Below are 21,122 nucleotides of genomic sequence, written 5' to 3'. Positions count from 1 at the left end.
TCCATCCCCAGTCAGGATGCGTACAGGAGTCAACCAATCCATATTTCTCTCCCCCACCCCCCCGCCCCGCTGCCCCTCTCTAAAAATCATTAAACATATTTCCTTGGGTGAGGATTAAAAAATATTGACTGGACACAGCCACAAAGAACCGCAGACCCCATATATAACACAGTGCGGAGTGATCGATGCTCACTCATTCTACTGTCACTTCTCACGCCAGGCAGCGTGCTGGCTGCTATGTGCAGGGCAGCCGCAGCGTGGAAGACCGGGCGCTGCTGGGAGGGACAGTGAGTCGTAGCACAGGTGGTGGGATTGCCACGTGGGAAGTTCTGTCACGCAGCTGCTTGCAGCGCCCAAAAGTCACCTTGCGTAGTGGATCGAATGGTGGCCCCCACAAAGATATGTCCCCAGAACCTGTGAATGTGACCTTATTTGGAAAAAGGGTCTTTGCAGGTGTAATTAAGATAAGGACCTTGAGATGGGAGCATCCTTAATTACTTAGATGAGCCCTAAATCCAATGACGAATGTCTCTATAAGATAAGAGACATAAGAGGAGCCCTGGCTGGTGTAGCTCAGTGGACTGAGTGCTGGCCTGTGAACCAAAGGGTTGCTGGTTCGATTCCCAGTCAGAGAGCATGCCTGGGTTGAGGGCCAGGTCCCCAGTGGGGGGCACATGAGAGGCATACATTGATGTTTCTCTCCCTCTTTTCTCCCTCCCTTTCCCTCTGTCTAAAAATAAATAAGTAAATAATAAATAAAATTTTAACCAAGAGACCGAAGAGGAGACACAGACACACAGAGGAGAGAAGGCTGTGGGAAGCTGGAGACAAGAGATTGGGGCGGCGCAGCCACGGGCTGGAGGAGGATCCTCCCCAGAACCTTCGGAGAGAGTATGACCCTGCCCACACCTTGGTTTTCGACTTCTGGCCTCCAGAACTGTGAGACAAGAAATTTCTGTTTTAAGCCACCAAGCTGTGGGCGCTGGTTACGGCAGCCACAGGAAACCAGCATACCTTCCAGGCTGGGCAGCTCTGGGGACACCAGAGTTCCGAGACGGGTTCAGAAACACAGGCAGTGTCACCAACAAGCACAAAGGCGCCAGGCCACCTAAATCAGGAGGCCCAGGCGAGGACGGGTTCCCCGGTCAGAGCTGACCCGGAAGTACGTGTGCATGGATGTGTGTACATGTATTCACATATGTGTGTGCATGCACACACACACACACACACACATTCATGGAACTCAACAGCGCCTCCCAGGAAGATGTCGGCCCCACAGAGGCAGCATGTGATAGGGGTCGTGGCAGCAGAAATGTTCACAAGCGCCACAAGGGAGGCCCCAGATAAAAAAAAAAAGAACAACACTCACCGTCACTCAGAAACATGGGACCACATGATCACCAACACAATGGGACCAAGGTCACCAGCTTCTCCCGAAGGACAGCTCTTTCTTCACGCGGGGGCAGCGGGGACTGATGGAGTTCCAGTCCTTCCTAGGGGGGCAGGTTCCAGCTGGTCCTCGCCGGCACCACTACGTGTCCATCTTCCCTTCCTGAGGTCAATCCCTGCAACAAATCTCTTACCCGTATTCTGTCCTCCTAGGGATGTTGGTTCTCTGATGGAAGCCTGGGTTCAGCTGAAGAAAGGCTCCCAAGGATGTGACATCCTCGTCCTCATCCCTGGAATCTGTGACATCACTTTACATGGCAAAGGGACCTGACAGGTGTAAAGGAGGTTAAGGATCTTGAGATGGGGAAATTCTCCTGGGCGGGCCCAGTGTAATCACAGGGTCCTCCACAGGGGGGCAGATGGAAGCAAGAGGCTGTAGACACCGAAGGGGCCAGGAGCCAAGGAATGCAGGCATTCTCTTAAGCTGGAGAATGCAAGGGAAGGAATTCTCCCCTAGAGCCCCCTGAAGGCAGCAGCCCTGCCGTCACCTTGGCTTTGGCCCAGTGAAGCTGATTTTGCACTTCTGACCTCCAGAAGTGCAAGAGAACCTGTTTGTGCTGTTTTCAGCCACTGAATGTGCGGGCTCAGTTGCAGCAATGACAGGAAGTGAACGCAATCCTGACCAGTTCACACTCGGGATGCATCCCAGAGTCCAGATGCAGACACTGTATCAGGGAGACCTGGAGCCACTGAGTAAACTGGGACACAACCAGTGAGACAGTCACACAGAAACAATCACATGATGACTGCAGGTCCCACAAGCTCCCACGCACAGAGAGCCCGCAGCAACCAGAGGCACACAACAGTCAGCTGTAGCACTCCTCAGAAACACACACACACGTACACACACACCCAGGGTCACTATGGAACCTAACAGGGCCCCCTGGAATAATGTCACATATTATGTCATCCCCAGAAACAATGGCACAGCACAGCGACACAATGACAGGACATGCAAACACACCGGAAGCCCCACAGCCACCTACACATGTCATCGTCAGCCTGAGACTCGTGGCCACACACTCACGGAACTGGCTGGATACAGCACAAACACACTTCCTCCAGACCCCTCACGAAAGAGGTCCAGCCAAGCCAGGAATATGGTACAAAAATAGTTTATTACAAAAGAAATCTAACAAAAATGCCTAATAATTTACATTGTTGTTAAGTGCCTGGCTACAGCCCGTCTCTCCCTTGTCATGGGCGGAGGGCAGAGGGGAGCGGCTGTTCCCTGGTTCTACCAGCTCTGGAAGGGGAGAAGGAAATACACGTTTGGGTGGAATTCCAGACGGCAGTTGGGTGCCTGAGAATGATGAGGGAAAGAGCCCTGGGGTGGGGCCAGATGGGGAGTATCTGTGTTCAGAAGAGGGGGTAAATACATGTGCCTCTGTGCAAATCCTGGTTCTGAACACTGGGGGTGGGGGGGGGCAGAGTGAGATCTTCACAGTTTCCAGGAGGGGTAACTCCACAGGGCAGGGAGGTCCCTCCTCATGAGTCCAAGATCTGCCCCCCCATCCCTCTCAGCTGCCTCCTGGAGCTGAGGAGGGGGGCACCGGCCGGCCAGGAGCTTGGAGGACTCCGGCAAAGGGCAGGAAGGCAGGTGGAGATGAGGAAGGAAGGAAGAAACTCGGGGGAGCCATGGGAAATCCAGTGGGGTCCTTGGGGGGAGACTGGGAGGGCGAGGAGGACGGTGATGCGGAGAGAAGACCTGTGGAAAGAAGAGAGAGCAGGGTGAGGGCCTTGAGAGGGTAGATCCAGAGAGAAGGGGGCAGTGGGCCCCAACTCCTGCATGGTTCTGAGGGAGAAGAGAGCAGAGGGGCTGGGGGTTGGGAGCCAGTTTCTCACCATTGGAGCTGAGGCGGCTGCTGCTTTCCGGGGAGGTGGTGGCGCTCCGGTCGGGGGAGGGTTCTGGCTGTGATGCAGGCGCAGGCCGCGTGGCCTTGCCCCTCAGGATGTCGATGACCTGTAGGCACATGGGGGATCACCACCAGGTCACTCCCTCCTCCATCTCAGCTCTTATGCGGCCTGTCCGCGAGCGCCGCCTCTTTCTCAGTACGTGAAGGTGGGCACGTCGCTTGCTTTCTTTGTGCCTCAGTCTCGCCTCCCTGCTGGACCCCATACCCACGCACTCACCCGCTCCCCTCCACGCACTGGCACAGACGCACACGCATGTGGCTGCTCCCTTGTGTGCACGCGCACACACATCTATGGATTCGCGCTCGGGAAGAGCCTTCCCCCCAGCCCCCCACCCCCACAAGCGCGCACACTTACCCGGCGGCTGCGCGCCACCATGAGTGGTGTGTCGTTGTGACAGTTCTTGAGGCTGCTGTCCGCGCCGCTGCGGACCAGAGTGCGCACCAGCGGGAGGAGCCCGCGGCCCGACGCCGAGTGCAGCGCCGAGCTGCCGGAATACATCTGAGCGTTCACGTTGGCGCCGTGCTGCGGGGTTGGAGGGGCGTGTCACGACCACCGCGGCTGGCTGGGATCTGGGCTGGGGGTGGGGCCTCGGGAGGGGCGGGGTGATAGAGAAGGGCGGAAGCTAGAACCCGAGGCGGGGCAGCGCGGGCTTGGGCGGGCAGCGACTAATCAACTAGAGCTGGTCTCCGCGGTCCGGCGGAGTCGGAGAAGGGAAGGGTTCAGGGTCGAGTCTGGGCGGAAGGACAGCGTAGGGACAGGGTCAAAGCCGGAAGGCAGGGTCAGCAAGGCTCTCGCTGGACAGGGCCTGGGCAGTTGGGGGGCGGAAGAGCGACAGAAGAGGGCCCAGGATAGTAAGGTCGCAGCCTAGAGGGGAAAGTCTTAGGGTTGCCATAGTGAAGCCTAGAAGGAAGGGCAAAAGCTGGAAGGACGGGGGCGATGGTGAGTTGATGCCCCAGGAAATGGTGGGCGAGAGGCCGAGGGCAGGGCCTACCCACCTGGAGTAGCAGCTGCACCATGTTCAGGCTGTTGTTTTCCACGGCGTGGATGAGTGGGGAGCGCCCGCTCTTAATGTCCTGCGGCAGGGGGGAAGGTCCTTGAGTCTCTCCAAGCTATGACCATACAGCTGACCGTCTGCATCCTGACGCTGGGCCCAGCGTCTCAGTTGCGTTGGAGATCTCGAGCCGCACGCAGCTTTGCAGCGGCTCTCCCACGCCAGCCCCGCCCCCGTGGGGCCCCGCCCCTCTTGGCCCCACACGCGCCCGCGCTCTCTCGCTCACCACTGCATCGATGTCTGCGCCGCGCTCCAGCAAGAGCAGCACTGCTTCGCGGCATTCGGTGTTTACGGCCACGTGCAGGGCAGTGAGCCCTGAAGGAGAAGGAGACTCAGTCAACTATGGGCCTGGGACTTTGCAGCCCTAGAAGGACGCCAGGTCCTGCCAGACAACCCCACTCTGCGTGCGAGTCAGTACTCACCGTCATAATTGCGGGCCTCCAGGTCCACCGTGCCCGGGGCCGCGCTGTCCAGCAGGGCCCGCAGGCAGGTCGGGCTGCGGTGCTCACACGCCAGGTGGGCTGCCGTCTGGCCATGGCGGTCCAGTGCCATGGGGCTGGCACCAGCCATCACCAGTAGGCGGACCACAGACGGCAAAGTGGTGATCACAGCCAGGTGTAGCGGTGTCTGGGGAACAGACACTGTGTGTGAGGGACCGTGTCCTGCCCTGCGGCCCGGCCCAGTCCTGCCTCCCTCCGAATTTCCCAGTCCTGATCCCCAGCTCCAGTCTTACTCAGGAGCCAGGAATCTGGAGCACCTCCTCCCTCAGACTCAAGAGCCCTTCTTCTCTAGCAGTCTGAGTCCCCAGGCCCCCCGCCTCACCTGCCGGAGGTTGTTGTAGATATCCAGCTCCCGGCCCCCGTGCCGGAAGAGGCTGACGAGCTGATGCACTGCTGGCAGATGGCCCTGCACCACCGCAATGTGGAGTGGCCTGGGGGTGAAGGTCACAGATGTCAGGGGCTGGTCAGCTCCCACCCCCACGCTCCTAACAGTGCAACCTCAACACATGTGGGATACCTGGGAAGTACCTCCAGATTCGAGTCACTTCTCCCACCCCCACTCCCTCCATCCTGATTCAGCCACCATCATCTTCCTCCTGGACCGTCTCCTGTACTCAATGGGCTCCCTGCACCCACTGTGGCCCTACCGTGTGTCTCCCAGCATAGCAGCCAGAGGGACCCTGTGCAACCCCAAGTCAGGTCACGCCCCCCCCCTTCTGCTCAGAGCCAGGTCCTCACATAACCCACAGGCCCTGTGTGATCTTGCCTCCTCCCTCTTCAATCCTTAAATATTTTATTTCTTTATTTTTAGAGAGAGAGGGGAAGGGAGGGAGAAAGAGAGGGAGAGTAACATCAATGTGTAGTTGCCTCTCACACGCCCCCCACTGGGGACCCAGCCCACAACCCAGGAATGTGCTCTGACTGGGAATCAAACCGGCAGCCCTTTGGTTTGCAGACCTGCACTCAATCCACTAAGCCACACCAGCCAGGGCCCTCTTCAATCCTTTTGACCTCATCTTCATGTACTCCCCTCCAACCATGGGCCTCCTTGCTGTTACTCAAACATAACAAGCATGTTTGCCTCCCAGGGCCTTTGCATTGGCTGTTCCCTCTGCCTGGAACACTCTTCCACCAGATACCCACGGGGCCTCTGCTAAAACGGTATGGCAACAGCATGCTCCTCCTCCCTCGCATCCTGCTTCATTTTTCTCCACATCATCGCCTAACATTATACAGTTGACTTGTTTCCTGTCTGAATCCCCCTGCTAGAAGGTCAGCTCCACTGGGGCAGGGCGTTTCGTCTGCTCTGGTCACTACTCAGTGCCTGGGATGCGCATGGTGCCGAGCAGGTGCTCTCCCAATACGTGCCGCTGGATCAGTGAATCCATTCCTGAAGCCCGTGAACAGTCCCCCCACCCCCACCCATTTTGGGCCATCGTTTTCTCATCTGTGAAATGAGTGGAGATAAACTAGATGCCACTGAGGTCTCCATCAGTCGTCACTCTCCATCACATTCTGCTGCCAGAGTATCTGCTCATCCACGGAGGAGGTTTTGCCCACAAGGGGAGCAGGACAAACTGGGATGCAGTCACTGTTTTGGAGTTTGGGCTGTGCCACCCAGATCCCCTCTTCTTCCCCAGCTTCTGGGAAGGTTGTCAGCTCTCAGCATTCAATGGGAATGACCCTTGGCTGAAAAGCACTATTTGCCCAGGTCATGAGGGAGCAGCCACCATCTAGGGGCTTAGTGTCCGGCATAGAGGGCCCAGCCTTCTGGCTGAGCTGCAAAGGCCACCTCAGCTGCAACACGCCCTGTGGGAAAGCCGGGGTCCCATGAGACTACACGGCCGCTGGACTTCTCCCTCTGTCCAGCGAGTACACTTCCTGCCAGCTTCCCAGGGCCCCCCACCTGGAACAGCCGTTTCAAGCGGAGGGCAATCTGGGACGACTGTGCGTGGGCTGAAGCTTATTTGCTTAGGGTCCAGGGACATTAGCACTGAGGGCCCAAGGTTGAGTGCAAGTACACAGCCCGCGACAACCTTTCCTCCAAGCCCATGTACTAGATCAACTGCTTTCTCACCCACCACTGTGTGCTTAGGGACCACGGCCTGGCGACTGTGGAATGGACATCCTGGATCCACCATTTTAAACCAGCTCCCTTGGTGCTGGGCTTGGATGGAGAAATTCTGCGGCCCGGAGGGCTTTAGGGGGAGGGGCTGCTAAGGAGATCAGGGTTGCAGACGGGGCTGCCAGTCCTCCCTAGCTGTTTGCCTAGGGCAAAGTCACGTGGCCCTTCTGAGCCTCGCTTGTCTCTTCCGCGAAGTATAGTCCCTCTCCCAGGAGGATACTATGCAGGTGAGAAGCTGAACCTGGATCCTGATGCTTGCAAGTCCAATTAAAAAAAAAAAAAAAAAGTTGGACGAGGAGCCGGATCTGGACCCCTGAAAAGGGGTCCCTTCCCTGTCTCATCTCTCAGGACGCCGTCTGGGTCCCTCCACGGACGAGCGGGGTTAAGTGAGGGCAGAGGGAGCGAATGATTTCAGAGAAACCGTCCAGGCCTGAGTTCCCATAAACGCGCGGGCCGCAGGGGGTGGGGCGGGGCTGGAGGAAGTGGGGACGGGAGGGGCGGCCCTGCCCTCGGACTTCCAGTAACAGGTCTGAGGGGCGGGGCTCCGCTTCCTGCTCCCGGGGGAGGGAAGCCTGTCCCGCCGGGGATCTACCCGGCCACCCCCGGCACCCCGGCTTCCATCCTCCAAGGGGGTGGAGGAAGGGGAGCTCAACTCAAAGAGACCTCACTTTTCTGGGGAGAAAAACACCAAGGTTTCCAGCCTGGGGCCCCCCCTGGAACTCCACCCTTCGGGGTTCAGACTCCAAGTGGCTCCTTGTCCCTTATATCCCAGCATCCACCTCCAGCGTGTCTTGGGACCCTAGCTCTTGGCTGATACGGACTTTCCAGTCTCCATCACTTCTAGATTCCCAAGCTGCCCTGCACCCTGTTCCATACCCCTCAGAGATCAAGGGGTGCAGTGCCCCCTCCCTGGAATCAGTACTCGCCTTCCCCCCTCTCTTGGAGACCCAGATTTCCGGCTTGCCCCTGCCCAACCTCTTGGGGGTCCAGACACCCTGAGGTTCTTGCTCTCTTCAGTCCCTAGAAGTCTAGCCTCCCAAGCAGGCTTTGTAACTTTGGGGGCCCAGACTCAGCGCGTCCTCCTCCCCCACCCCCAGGCTCCGCCAGCTGCCCATTCCGGTAAAGCCTCAGCCCCAGCGGAAGGGGTTAAGGTTAGAGGGAGAGCCAGGAGGGGGAGGCTGCGAGTGAGTGACGGGTGCTGACGTGGGGGAGGCAGAGCAGCTGGGCTGCGGTTAGGTTCTGCGGGAAGGGATTTCCCCGGACGAGCAGCTGAGGCAGAAGTGTTTGCTTTGGGGGATAGGGGGGGAAGAGGCGGGAGATGGAGAGTGCGTGGGAGGGCGGGTGGGGCACGGGAGTAGGTTCTCCTGCACCCTGCTTTCACAGGTTACAAACAACTTACCCCTGGGGGCAGATAGATACACATGAAACGTTTCACCGAGGACCCCAGAGGTAGCCAGCGGGGGAGGAAACTAGCTTCGTCCAGCCCTTCCTTTACCTCGGACACTTTCTCTGGCTTGGGCGCACACCGCTGCCCACAACCAGCAGGGGAGCTCTGTCCCAACTAAGCCACCCCCGTGTGCTGACCACCTACTGTGCGCCAGGCCTGGTTCCACGCACTTCACAGCTGCCCTGAACCCTCGCTGTGATAGACGCTGTTCGGAGCTGCGGGTTTCCCTATGGGGAAACTGAGGCTCAGGGGTGTGTGAAGTCCCCTTTACCACCAGCAGGGAAGCAGGAGTGGAGTTGCTCCCACCACCCAATCCCTTCCCTGCAGAGAGAGGCCAGTTCAATCTATCCCTCCCCGTGGTTCACCATCCCCAAACCAATTCCCCCAGGCAGACGCGCTTTAGAGAAATCATCTCATTTCCACCTCGGAGACCCCTGCTCACTTATGGTTCCCGGTTGTTGTTGTTGTTTTTTTACAGAGGGAAACTGAGGCAGAGAGGGGTGAGAAAGTGGCCAGCTGAGATTCAAACTGAGGTAGGTAGAATTATAAGCATGATGGCCACGTATGTTGGGTGGTTACTGCGTGCTAGGCCGTGGGCTAAACACTCCCATGTGGGATTTCTCAAGAATATGTTCTTCAAACTGCAGGTGATAAAGCCATGGGATTTGTCAAAACAATTTAAGGGATTGTCAAATTAATTTAGTGAGTTATGGCCACGAAACAATGAAATACTCTAGAATAGAGAATAGTAAAGTAGGTCCCATGTAGGGAGAGCAAGTATATTTTGTTTAGTGTGATTTTTATTTCAGGTTTATATGTGTGTGTTTGTGCTGGGTTTAATATAAAATAATAACCATCATAACATTAATAGCTATTGAGCACTCACAATTTACCAGGCTCAGTACTAGGAGCTTAACACGCATAATTCATATAATAAATCAATGAAATGTCTTTCTCATTTTTGGAGCATGATAAAAAACCTGAAGCCCCTTGCTCCAAAAAACAGGACTGGGAGGCCAGTGCTCTCAGGGCGCCCAGTTTCAGAAGGGGAAACTGAGGCTCGGAGAAGGAATGGGCTTTGCTCAAAGACACACAGCAAGTGGTGGAGCCGACCAGAAAGGCCAAGCTGAGCGCCCCTGTGCCGTGGTGGGGGAGGTCGGTGGAGGGCTGACCTGGTCTCCCCATTCCCACCCGCACCCCCCACTCATGGGGGGCTGTTACTCACGTGTCTCCGTCCTCATCCGCACGGGTGGCCATGGCGATGTCGGCTGACAAGGGGTGCTCCATCGAGTACACCATGGGGTAGTGGGGCGGAGGCAGGCTCAGCAGAGGGAAGGGGGAGCCCATGGTCGGGGTGGGGTACAAGGGCAGTAAAGGTGCTGGGCGGAGGAAGGACATGGGTGAGGCCAAGCCCACAGGCCCTCAACTCCGTCCCCGCTTCCAGGCTGTCCTTCCTACAGTGTCAGCTGCCCTTCGGCCTGGGACAAACCACCTTCCCACGTCCCATCTCTGGGCTCCCACAACTCCTTACCCCCACCCACGAGTTTGTGCCCCCCAGCCCGGTCACTCTCATTTTCACTCATCTTTTCAAGTTTCGGACCCCTTTCTCCGGCTAGGCAAAGAGTCCCTTAAGGACTGAACCCCATCGTCAGCCAGCAGAGGGACCTCGGGGTCTGTTTGCTGAGTGAATGTGTGGCTGAGGGAGCTGAAGTCAGGGATGAAGTATGGGGTGTTAGGTGGGTGGCTAGAGCACTTGGGAGGGGGTCAGCAGGTGAGGGGGGTGGTGCTGGAAGCCTGTTCAGATCACCTGGTCAAAGGGGGGACCCTGGCAGCAGAAAATCGGTGTCTACCCAGCACACAGACGGGGAGAGCTGAGGCCTGGGTTCTCACCCGGGGAATGGGAAAGGGCAGGCTGTGGCAGGGCCCCTGCCCGCTCAGCCCCAGGCTGGACCCCGCTGAGGTGGAAGGTGCTGAAACCGGGAAAGGTCTGGAGGCCCTGGGCAGGGCCCTGTCCCTTTGGGGGCCACTTGGGGATGGTGAGGTGGGCACAGCTGTGGCCAGGGATGGCCCCTCCTTGACATCAGGGATACAGACAGATGGGAAGAAGGGTGTTTGGCCTTATCTGTTGCCCCCTGATTCTTGAGGACCCCCATTCCTTACTGCCCCCAAGTTTCCTGGTCCCAGTATCTCCAATACCAGGCCTTGGTGGCCCTGAGGACTTCTGTCTGAAGACCCCGGAATCTTTTATCCTGGCCCTAACTTCTTCTTCTTTTTTAAGACTTTATTTATTTATTTTTAGACAGAGGGGAAAAGAGAAAGGGACAGACACATCAATGTGTGGTTGCCTCTTGTGCGTCAACCCAGGCATGTGCCCTGACTGGGAATCGAACCAACCACCTTTTGGTTCATAGGCCAGCACTCCAACCGCTGAGCCACAAGAGCCAGGGCCTGGCCCTAACTTCTTGAGTCCCAGATTTCCCCAGTCCCGTCCCCTATTATTAGAAGCCTCAGTCCCCAAGCCCTCCAATACCAACTGGTCTTGTGACTCCAGATGAAACCCTGATCCCTGCTAAACACACACAGCTGGGTGCCCAGAGGCCTGGACCCCTCTGCTGCTGGCCCGTCAGGACCCCAGGATCTGGGTCCGTTTCCTTGGACTCCTGTGGTGCTAGATAGACATGGGGGTGCTCAAAACTCCGATTTTGTTCTCCTAATTCCCAGAGTTTCCTGATGTCTTGGTTCTTGAAATTTTGACATCTGGGATCCCTAATATCCTTAGAACCCAGGCTCTATTCCTTTGACTCCTGAGGCACTGGTGCCTCACAAGCCTAGTGATCTATCTGGCTTCTGTAGAAGCGTTTGTCATTCTGTGTTCCTGAGACTTCAGGCTCTGCCTCCTTAATTCTCTGACACCTCAAATCTGTACTGACAGGCACTGTCCCCTGGGTCCCCATGTGGGTGGCATTCAGACTCTAGGCTCTGTCCCTCAGGGACCCCTGACACCCAGCTTCCTAGGACCCCCATATCTCTGCCCCGAGGCGCTGCTCCCTGATGTGCCCACATCTGTATCCCGGGGACTCAGGGCCTGCCCCCTGACCTCCCCAGGAGTCCCCTATGTGGGTTTTGGGACTTTGGCTTCTGTCCTCCTGTCCCCTCTGCTCCCCCCAGCTCCCTACAATTGTCTCTGAGCTCTGCACCCTGGCTCCGGTGACCCTGTGCCCTGTCTGGCCCCCAACCCGACCTTGACCAGAGAGAGACACTCACCCTGGTAGTAGAGGGCCTCTGGCCGGGCCAGGCCGTGGGGGGGCGCGGGGACCGCCGGCGTGTTGGAACCGCCAAGTAGGGGATCCGGGGTGACAAAGGGGCCCGTAGTGCAGCGGGGGACCGCAGGTTCTGGGGAGGGCGCGCGCAGTGGGCGCTTGCGGAGCGGCAGCGGGACGCCGGGGAATCTGGCGGCCTTGGGCCGGGTGCGCAGGTCCACGGGCCCCTCGTCCATGGCCCCCGTGGGGCATCGGGGCATGGGGCCGCCTGGGACGGCGGCCGGGAGGGCGGCCGGAGCGCAGTTCGGCTCGGCAGCACCGAGGGAGGTTGAGCCAGGCGCCGGGACTTCCCCTCTGCCGCTGGCTGAACTGAAGGGACTTTTGTCGGTCGGGGCGGTGCCGGCCGCCCGCCTCCACGCCCCCGGCCCCCCCGGGGCCACCCATCCGCTCCAGGGGTTTCCTGGACTCAATGCCGCTCCCGTAGCCCCGAGGATCAGCCCGCAGTGCGCCCCGCCCGAGCCGCGCCCCGCGCCCGCCCCTCTTGGCTCCGCGGTGCCCAGGGTGACTGCGCCTCGACTGGGAGTGCGGTGGGGGTGGGAAAGAGGCGGGGTCGGGCTGGGGGTCCCCCCCCCCCCCCAGCGACTGCAGGCCTTTCTCAGCCGCTGTCTCTGTGTTTTTGTCTTTCTGGTTGTATGTCTCTGTCTCTGCCTCTCTGCGGCTCTGCCGTCTGGATCGGTGTCTCCGAGTTTCTCGGTCTCTGTCTAATCTCTGTCCCTGCCTCTATCTGTTCTCACTGTCTCTTTTCATCTGTCACCATCGTTTTGGCTGTCCAGTGCTGTCAGTCTCTCCCCAAGGGAAACAATTTCATGACTCCCTGGGGTCGCTAGGGTGCGGGTTCGAGTCCCGACTCCCACTTCCTCGCCAGGTGACCTTGACCACGCACTTCCCCTCTCTGAGCCGTTTCCTCCTTTGTGGGAGCGAAAAGACGCACCCAGGGCCCGGGCTGTCCCGGCAGGCGCCAAGCACCATCCCTCCGCCCGCCCCGCCCCGCCTGCCCCGAGTGCTTCAGCAGCCGCGGGTCTGAACTTCTCAGGGGGTGGGTAGAATGCGGTGGAGGTTGCAGAGAAACGCTGAATGTGCCTCTCCCCGCCAGGTCCCTGCGCCCAGCCCTTGCCCCCAGCCAGTGCCCCCAGGCGCCGGGAATCCTGAAAATGCACAGAGAAAAAGACGTGGCGACAGAGGCACAGAGACCGTGAGAGACCAAGGAAAAGAGGCACAGAGAGAGACGCAGACCAGCCTCGGAGCGACCAAAGTCCAGGGCACGGGGATGGGGGTGGGGAATCTGGCTTCCCCTTCCCCCCGAGGCCCCCTCTCGGGCCGGGCGGGGTTGGTGGGTGAGGAACAGGCCTGGCGGGTTGGGGGACGTGACTCAGAAGCAGGCCGGGGCTGGGGGGAGGGGCGGAGGCCGGCCTCTGCCCGTCCCCGCCCCCGCCGCCTTTCTCCCCACCCCAGGGCGGGGCCCCAGCGGAGCGGGGCTTTCCCGGATTTCCCTGGGGGCGGGGCCGGCGCTGGGGTTGAGTCCGGGTCACTGAGCTGCAGGAGGCGGAGGGGGAGGTTTTAGGGACTCAGGAGGACAGGAGAGTGGGGGCTGCACCCCAGGCGGCGCGCAGCTTCTCTCTGTGCGTCTCCCCCGCCTGTCTGCTGCTCTGTCCCTACGCCCCTGGCTGTCTGCGGCCTGCCGTCTCTTTTTGTCTCCTGGTATCTGTGTCTGTCTCTCAGGCAGTGTCTCTCCGGGACCCCGAAATTGGGTGTGGGGTCCCCCGTCCCCAGGAAATGACTTTGCCCGGGACTTGGGCTCCACCCCAAAGGATCGTTGACCCTTTGTGAGGAGCAGCTATTGACAGAGAGAGGCCTGACCTCTTCCCTAGTCTCCTCTTTCTGTCTCTCTCTGGATCTCCTTCTCAACTCCCTGTAATGGGGGAACATCTCCGGGCAAGAACCGAGTTCAAATTTCCCCTCCACCCCTTGCTTCCTCAGACAAGTCCTCTTGAGACTCGGTCTGTTTTTCTGGCAACTGTGGCTGATGCGGACTCCTGCCTCGCGGTGCTGTGGGGGCCACAACAAGAGGAGAGCTTGGAAGTCCCTGTCCACCTAGCCTTCATCTCTGGGGACTTTCAAACACAGGAGGGGGGTGGGATGGAGAGCATGACCCCCCCAGTACAGAAAAGGGCAGCCGAGCCCCAGGGGGGCAGGGCTCATCCAGGTGGTGACCCTAGAAGCAGGATTGGAAGGACACCCAAGGTCCTCCCACTCCCCACTTGCTGGCATCCCCTGTGGCAGGTGGAGCCACAGCTCCTCTGGCCCAGGCAGGACTGGGGAGGAGGGTGGCTGCGTTTGGCCCAGAGCGAGGCTTATGGAAGGGCTAAGGGAGAGGGCGCTCACTGGTGGTTCCCAGTCTGAGGATGGATGAGGGATAAAAAGAGTCAGGGAGGAGGTTATGAAGGAGGAAGGCACCCCAGGTCGGAGAGGGAAGGAAATAGTCTGAGGGAGGGGGCACAGTCTGAGAAAGCCTGAGGAGGACCGAGTGAGGGCATGTACTCTGAGGGAGGAGGAGGAGAGAGCTGGGGGCAAGAGAAGGATCTGAAGGGAGGGACTTGGAGAGGGTCTGAGGGTGGAGGTGAATTCTGAGGGCACTGGTCTGAGGGTCTGACTGTGCAGGCACTGTCTGTGGGGGGCGGAGCAGTTGGACGTGGGCCTCCTCGGGGGTGGAGGGAAGGGAGGGGGCGTGGGGAACCAGCGGGGACTCAGGGGAGGGAAGCAAAGGGAGGCCTGGAGTCAGCCCCGCCCTGCAGCTGCCTCTAATTTCCCAGAATCTTCAGCTGCCCAGGAAAGTCCCAGCTCCCACAGCCACCTCCCTGAGTGTCGGGAATGGAGGATGCGGAACCTGGAAGGTTCCCCCCTCCTTTTCCCCCTGACACCCTGCACCCCAGGCGGGGAGGACTAGGGTCTCCCCTCTCTGGGCCTTGACCTGTGGAGGCCCCCTGCTGGCAGGGGCAGCCCCTGGACGAGTCCCAGAAACTTCCCAGAGAAGGCCTGGAAGTCCTGCGTGGGGTCTAACCACTTTCCCTTCTTCGGGCTGCCTTTTGTAAACCCATTCAGATCTCCTCCTCTCTCTGACTGCTTCCTCCCCCTCCGATTTTCCCCCAAGCCCCCTGGGGAAGGAAGGGCCGACATTGTACCTATTTAAGGTCCTGAGAGGGAAACGAAGTTCCAGCTAGAAGGCTGTGGGCTTGGGGCAGCTTTCTTGTTCTTGGGGCCTCAGTTTCCTTTTTTAAGAAGAGAGGATAGGGCTGTCCTGCTTTGCTTCCGGCTGAGGCCTGGATGCAAGTCCTGTCTGCTGCTTCCCTTAGCTGACTGACTTAACCTATAGAGCCTCAGCTGTCTGTAAAACACCCTGGTACACAAAACAGATTCAATCAAGAAAAGAACACTTCCATTCTACAGGGCCCGATGGATGGAAAGTGCTCCATGCAACGTCACTGCTCTTGCCATGGTTCCTCGTGTAGCCATATCGTCAATGAACCCGTTTTCAACAGCAGGACCCATTTCATGGAGGAAATCAGGATTTAGCATGTTGGGCTTAGAGACATGGGGTTGAGTCTTGGTTCTGCCCTGTATTCGCTGTGTGATCTTGGATAGGTGGCTTTCCCTTTCTGTGCTTTTGTTATGACTTTATAGTTGGGGTGATAATAGCTCCTGCCTTGTAGGATTGTTGAGCAGATAAAGTGAGACCAGGTGTGCAGAATGAATGAATGAATGAGTGAATGAATGAATGACACCCATTCTCATCTCCCCGTTGTTTGCCTTGACCCATCAGGCCAGGCCTTCCTTGTCACCCTTTTCCGTCCAGAGGTGAGACAAGATGGTTCCATTCACTCTGGGCCGAACTCCCAATAGGAAGTTTGTGAGGAAAATTCAACTAAAGTCCCCATGTTATGGAGGAAAAGGAAGCAGGCGCAAGGGGCGAGGTTACTGCCAGGGGTCATATGGCAAAGGTCAAGATCTTAGGCCAGGTCTCTGACCCCAGCACCGGGGTTCCTATACCTGTTGACCTCGGAGGGATGGTCATTAGTCCCGGAGCCACAGGCATCCCCTCCCAGCTCCATTTGAGACCCTCATTCCCTGGGGAGGAGTGGTCGCGGTGGGGAAACAGGCACAGAGAGGCCAAGTTCCGAGCCCAAGGGCACCTTGGGAGGCTAGCTCGGCTCACACCTCCAGGCCTGGGGTGGCTGGGGCAGGTAGATGGAGCGCTGGGGCAGGAGGGGACAGAGTGAGGCCTTGAGGCGGCTCAGCGAGAGCAGGTAAATTTCACAGACAGGAAGACAGACACCTTGAGTGAGGCCGGATAGGGAGGGACCTGCCCAAGGTCACACAGCCCCCCAGCTGGGCTCTGGGCTGGAAGACCAGTCTGGGTTTGCAGGCAGGTCTATTGCCTGAGTCTGCCCCTACCCCACCCCCGGGGGGGAGTGCAGGCCAGCTTCCTGGAGCACGGCTTGCACCTCTGGGTTCCTCCTCACCCTGGGGCCTTGGTGGCTACTGGAACCCCTGGCACCAAGCAAGATCAGCCCACTTGGGGATGAGGCCAAGACTTAATCTTCCCCTTTCTCCGTCTTGCTGGGTCTGCACGCACCACGCTGAGTCAGAGAATTGCAACTTCCTGCTTTGGGACTGGACACCGTGTCTGCCTCCCCCACGCACTGCCTTGATCAGACAGGGCCGATGCTGAGGGACGGAGTGTCTCAGAAGGTCAAGTGTAGGTCAGATGGGTCCCAGGAAGGTGGTGGTGGACAGTCAGGCAGCGTGATGCTGGGCCTTAGTGTCCTCGTGTGTAAATGAGCCTCGCTGTGGAATTGTGTGGGTTCGAGTCCCAGGTCTGACACTTTCCAGCTTTATGACCCCGGGCAAGTGACTTGCCCTCTCTGAGCCTCAGTTTCCTCTTCTGTAAAATGGGAGCAAAACCAGTGCCAGCATCCTAGGGTGGTTGTGAGCGGCAGATGAGTTAACACCCATTGGCACAGGCCGGCCCGGAGTAAGTTGTCTCAGTAAATGAAAGATATAATTTCTTCCATTATTAATCTATTATTAATCGAGAGATGACAGTGAGTGCCGCTGTGACACACTGCTCGGATCCCTTCAAGAACAGATTCTTGGCCCAGCTGCCAGGCACGGGGATGCCCGACAGCCTCCTGCATCCCCCGTCTTGCCTCTTACAAGGTCTGCCTCAGCTCGCCAGTCCCGGACACGGTCCCCTGGGCAGCGTTGGCCGCTGGCTGAGCCAGGCTGGGCAGGGGCTCTGGCAGCTTCTGCCCATTATGGGATTCCTCTAGCGGGCCGGGCCATCTCTGCTCCGGGGGCTCCCCCTTGAGCTGGCATCGTGGCCTGGACGTTCCCAGCCCGATCCCCTTCACTCCTTCCCTTTCTCAGGTGTTGCTTCCAGGAGGACCCAACCCGCCACAGTGCACTGGAGTCCGACACACCTGAGTGTGAGTATCGGCTCTGCTTGGGTGGCTTTGGAGCTGCTTCTGATCTCTCAGGGCCTCGATTTCCCCCTCTGAGCTGTGAGAATAATAGCACAATGGCTGAGAGGCTCCAGTGAATCGGCAGTAAAGCTGCTGGCCCAGAAGCCCGGGCATGGATGTGCTGATATGCCGTGCTCCTCCGTCCATAAGGAGGGAGATGAGCCTGGGTCTGTCTGCCTTCCCCTCTGCCCATCTGCACCTGTGGGTCGCCCTCGAGGGCTTTGCTCCCCTAGCCTGGCCAGTGAGGTGGGGATGGACTCCTCCTTCCCCAGGTGGGGCACTGGTGAGGCCAGGCCTGGCCCACTGGCACCGCAGCCCAGCGGGGCACCGCGACGTCTGCCGTGGACACAGAGGGAGGCGCTAAGGAAGGTGCAGGGCAGGCATGTCCGACCGACCCTGTGAGGCCCGGACCTTGGGCTGAGAAGTAAAGGGAAGTCCCAGGGCTGGGAAACTGCAGTGTCCTCTGCCAGGAGTTCCCCGATTCTAGGATACCCCGCGGAGGTGAGGCAGGGGCAGCCCCTGCCCGCTCTCTCAGTCAGCGAGGGAGGAGGGAGATTGCGTGAGACCGAACGCTGGCTCCCCCATCAGACCAGAGCTTCCCGAGGGTGGGAGGAAGGCCTCCGCCATCAGACTGGCCGGTTGTCAAGGTGAGGACTCGTCCCCATCCGTGCAGGAGGCCCTTGCAGGTTTGAATTGTTCTTCCTGCTGCACCAGCCCAGGAGTCCCCTGAGAGTGAGGGGTGACTTTTCCACAGATTAGATGTTTCTCCCAGTGGGTGATTCCTCCCCCATCGGGACTGGGCCCTTGGAACTCCCCCGGGCGGGAGGCCGCTCCTTAGGCCAGGCGTTCCCTGAGGATGCAGCAGCAGGCCTCCCTCACGGGTCCAGGACAGTGGCTCCCAATTGAGGGGCGGCACTTCCGCCCCCTCGCGGGGGACGTTTGGATGAGCACTGGAGGAGGCCAGAGCTTCTTGGAGAGCGTGAGCATGCGCCCTCCACCGCCATGCTAGACGCTCCGGCGGGTGAATCAGCCCTCATCCTGGGAGCGTGCATGGAGAGAGGGAGATCCTCTAGTCCGCAGCCCTGAAGCAGGAGCTACAGAGTACCCAGGAGCCGCCGGGCCGGCCTCCTGCACGGGATCGGTGCTGCTTTTTGAGCATTCCGTTGTGCAAGCACGCTTCCTCCGTCAGCCGGGGGGCGGGGGGGGGGGCAGAGCACAGGGCCCTTCCCCGTGGGAGGGAGCATCTTAGCCCAACAGCCAGTCTTTCCCCTGGACGTCTCTGCCTCCCAGCCCGAGGCCACAGCCTCCACTATGGCCGCCAGAGCCTAAAAATACAGGGGGGCAAAAGTCCCCCAGCTCCTGGGAAAGCTGAGGTCACGCCCGCTTCTTCCTCATTTCAGCCTGGGCCGTGCTGGGCTCGCCTCCCCGTCCCCAAGTCCCCAACCACGGTCCCTGTCGGGGTCATCCGTGCCCACCAACGTCTTCCCACCAGAGTGAGGACCAGGCAGGCGTGTCTCTGCGCTCCCCCACCCCCACCCCGCACCCCGTGGAACCGGGTCGGAAGTCGGGAGCAGCACCCGGCACTGCTGCCTCCCATCTGCGCCGCCCTGGGCAGCTGGCACATCCGAGAGCATGGGGCTGGCACCGTGGGTGATGGGTAAACAGAGCCCGACTGTGGTCCTCTGCAGGAGGCGGCGACGGTGGTTGGCTGGTGCCTTCTGCTTTGGACATCACCCACCTCTGAACTCGCCGCTCCGGCCTCCTGTGGTCACACGGACGCACAGCACACTTGCTCACTTCTGGGAAAATCAGAGTGCATCGCATGTTTCAGATCTCCATTTCTCTTCTTGCGGGTCCCGCTGCACCCTCCGGCCCGACGCCGAGGCCCAGGGCCTCTGCCCCTGGAGAGCCAGGCCGTCGGAGGAACAGAGAAGTGTGGAATCATGGGATGAAAAAATATATTCAAAAATTGTGAAATACAATGCGGAGAATTGCATAAAATATAATGTCACGTTGCACAAGCTCTAGTAGAAGGAACAGTTAGTTTCAGGTCAAGAGCATTGCCCTTTCCAGAAGCCCCTTCATGCCTCTTCCAGGCCTCACACCTTTCCCTTCCCTGAGGTAGCCCGTGTTCTTCTATGATTCCATCGCTTTTCTTTATATTTTTTGTGCCTGTGAAGGCATATCTGACCACAACAGTTTTGAATTTTTAATAAAGAGAGTCCTATAGTACAACCTCTTGGATCTGGCTTCTTCCACTCAATTAAAAAAAATGTTTATTGATTTTAGAGAGAGAGGAAAAGGGAGGGAGCAAAAGCGAGAGAAACATCAGTTGCCGGCCTCCCATATGTGCCCCAACTGGAGATTGGACCCACAACCTGGATATGTGCCCTGACTGGGAATCGAACCCCCAACCTTTTGGTGTACAGGACAATGCTCCAACCAATTGCGCCATGCTGGCGAGGGCTTTCCACTCAATTTGATGCTGCTGAAGTTCAGTCATTTTCTAGTATCTATTGGAGTGTTTCCATTTCTTTGCTGTATACTATTCTCCCACCTGGATCTGCAACAATTTATCCATCCCTTCTCCTGTTGACAGGCACGTGAGTGGTTTCCAGTTCCTGACTCTTTTGAACGATGCCGGGTGCATCTCCCGGTGCCCGGGAGCCCGCGCTTTCCTGCATCATCCACTAGCAGAATTGTTGGGGCTCAGGGTGCGTGAGTGTCTGGCTGTGGAAGACTCAGCCAGTCTCCCCATGGGCTTTCTCCAGTTTTCACTCCCATCTCCAAGGGCTGCTCTGAGTTCTACTTGCCCCACATTTTTGCCGGCACTGCATCTGGGCAGGCTTGTCACGTGTGAGTCATCCTGGCCTGCATGTGTGCGTGCATGATCTCACGGCAGTTCCAGTTTGAATTCCAGGCTCAGCCCACTGTCCCCTTGAATGGAAGCATAGCAGAGTCTTTAGAAGAAAATATTCTAGAACTTCAGACTCTTAGGGACAAAGAGTTCTGGAGTCCCAGGCTTGTACAAGTAAGACATTCCAGGACCCCGTGCCTGCTTCCTCTTTGTGTGACGGGAAGAACATACGTCTGTTTCTCAGACGGCAGGCGACAGAATCAAACGGAGTTGTATGTTCACAACCAGCTTGGAACTCGGTGGTAAACATGGTTTTCCCCAAGGGAGGAATTTCACCCATTTTGTTCTTTTCTGTATCCTTCACACCTAAAACAGGATAAAAGCTCAATAAATATTTACAGAATGAATGAGTCCCGGAATCAAAGGATCAAAAGATCAAATAAACTTGTAATTGTAGATCCTCAGGAGCAAAGACTAACAGAATTTAAGAAATGACGCCTGGCCAGGTCAGAGAGTCTTAGGAGCTGAAGACAAATGAAAATGCCTCCTTGGCAAACCGGAGACTCTCTGCCTTCAAGGTGTGGGAGCGAGGAAGCTCCACCGGGTCAGAAGGGTGTCTGGTGGGACTGAGGAGACAAGGACCCTGCCTTCTCACCCTAGGGAGCCGCCTCGTCTCCCCTCCCCCACTGGCCTCCTCCCGCCTCATCCCTCCTGCACATGTTGATGGATTCTGAGGAAGCTGCTCCCACCTTGGGCGTCAGCGGGAGAAAGTCCAGGCTCCTGCCCCGGAGGCCCTGCACCAGGCACCCGCTCCCTCCTGCCTTATCTCCTAGGGCTCTGCCTCCACCCGCACCCCTGCTGTCAGCAGCGCCTCTCCCACACACAGCCCTTCAACTGCAGCCTCAAAAATATGCCTCTTTCTCTGAGATCCAAGTCA

General features: G+C 58.4%; 2 protein-coding genes across 3 annotated transcripts; one reads left to right on the top strand and one right to left on the bottom strand.

Annotated features, from left to right (window-relative positions):
- Positions 1-2,548: 2,548 nt before the first annotated feature.
- BCL3 (BCL3 transcription coactivator) lies at positions 2,549-12,009 on the bottom strand. Its single transcript, XM_045845206.1, has 9 exons — positions 11,754-12,009; positions 9,715-9,868; positions 5,240-5,348; positions 4,840-5,044; positions 4,644-4,732; positions 4,362-4,439; positions 3,721-3,888; positions 3,295-3,412; positions 2,549-3,157 (listed from the first exon to the last, which is right to left on the bottom strand). Exons 1-9 carry the CDS (start codon positions 12,007-12,009, stop codon positions 2,970-2,972), a joined length of 1,365 nt encoding a protein of 454 aa, XP_045701162.1. The 3' UTR covers positions 2,549-2,969.
- Positions 12,008-19,542, top strand: LOC123822980 (cyclin-dependent kinase inhibitor 1C-like). Of its 2 annotated transcripts, none has more exons than XM_045845233.1 (4): positions 12,008-12,310; positions 12,903-13,143; positions 17,234-17,292; positions 19,017-19,542. In XM_045845233.1, the coding sequence occupies exons 1-4, from the start codon at positions 12,008-12,010 to the stop codon at positions 19,278-19,280; spliced, it is 867 nt and encodes a 288-aa protein (XP_045701189.1). In that variant the 3' UTR covers positions 19,281-19,542. The 2 variants fall into 2 exon arrangements, 1 of the variants encoding a protein (XP_045701189.1); XR_006786454.1 differs by having other exon boundaries at positions 12,211-12,310; positions 12,903-13,082.
- Positions 19,543-21,122: the final 1,580 nt, after the last annotated feature.

The sequence above is a fragment of the Phyllostomus hastatus genome, unplaced genomic scaffold, assembly GCF_019186645.2.
Source record: "Phyllostomus hastatus isolate PE091 unplaced genomic scaffold, TTU_PhHast_1.1 phas_contig_468, whole genome shotgun sequence".
Lineage (NCBI taxonomy): Eukaryota > Metazoa > Chordata > Mammalia > Chiroptera > Phyllostomidae > Phyllostomus > Phyllostomus hastatus.
Note: the sequence above shows the minus strand (reverse complement) of the source record. Positions and strands in the feature narration are given on the sequence as shown.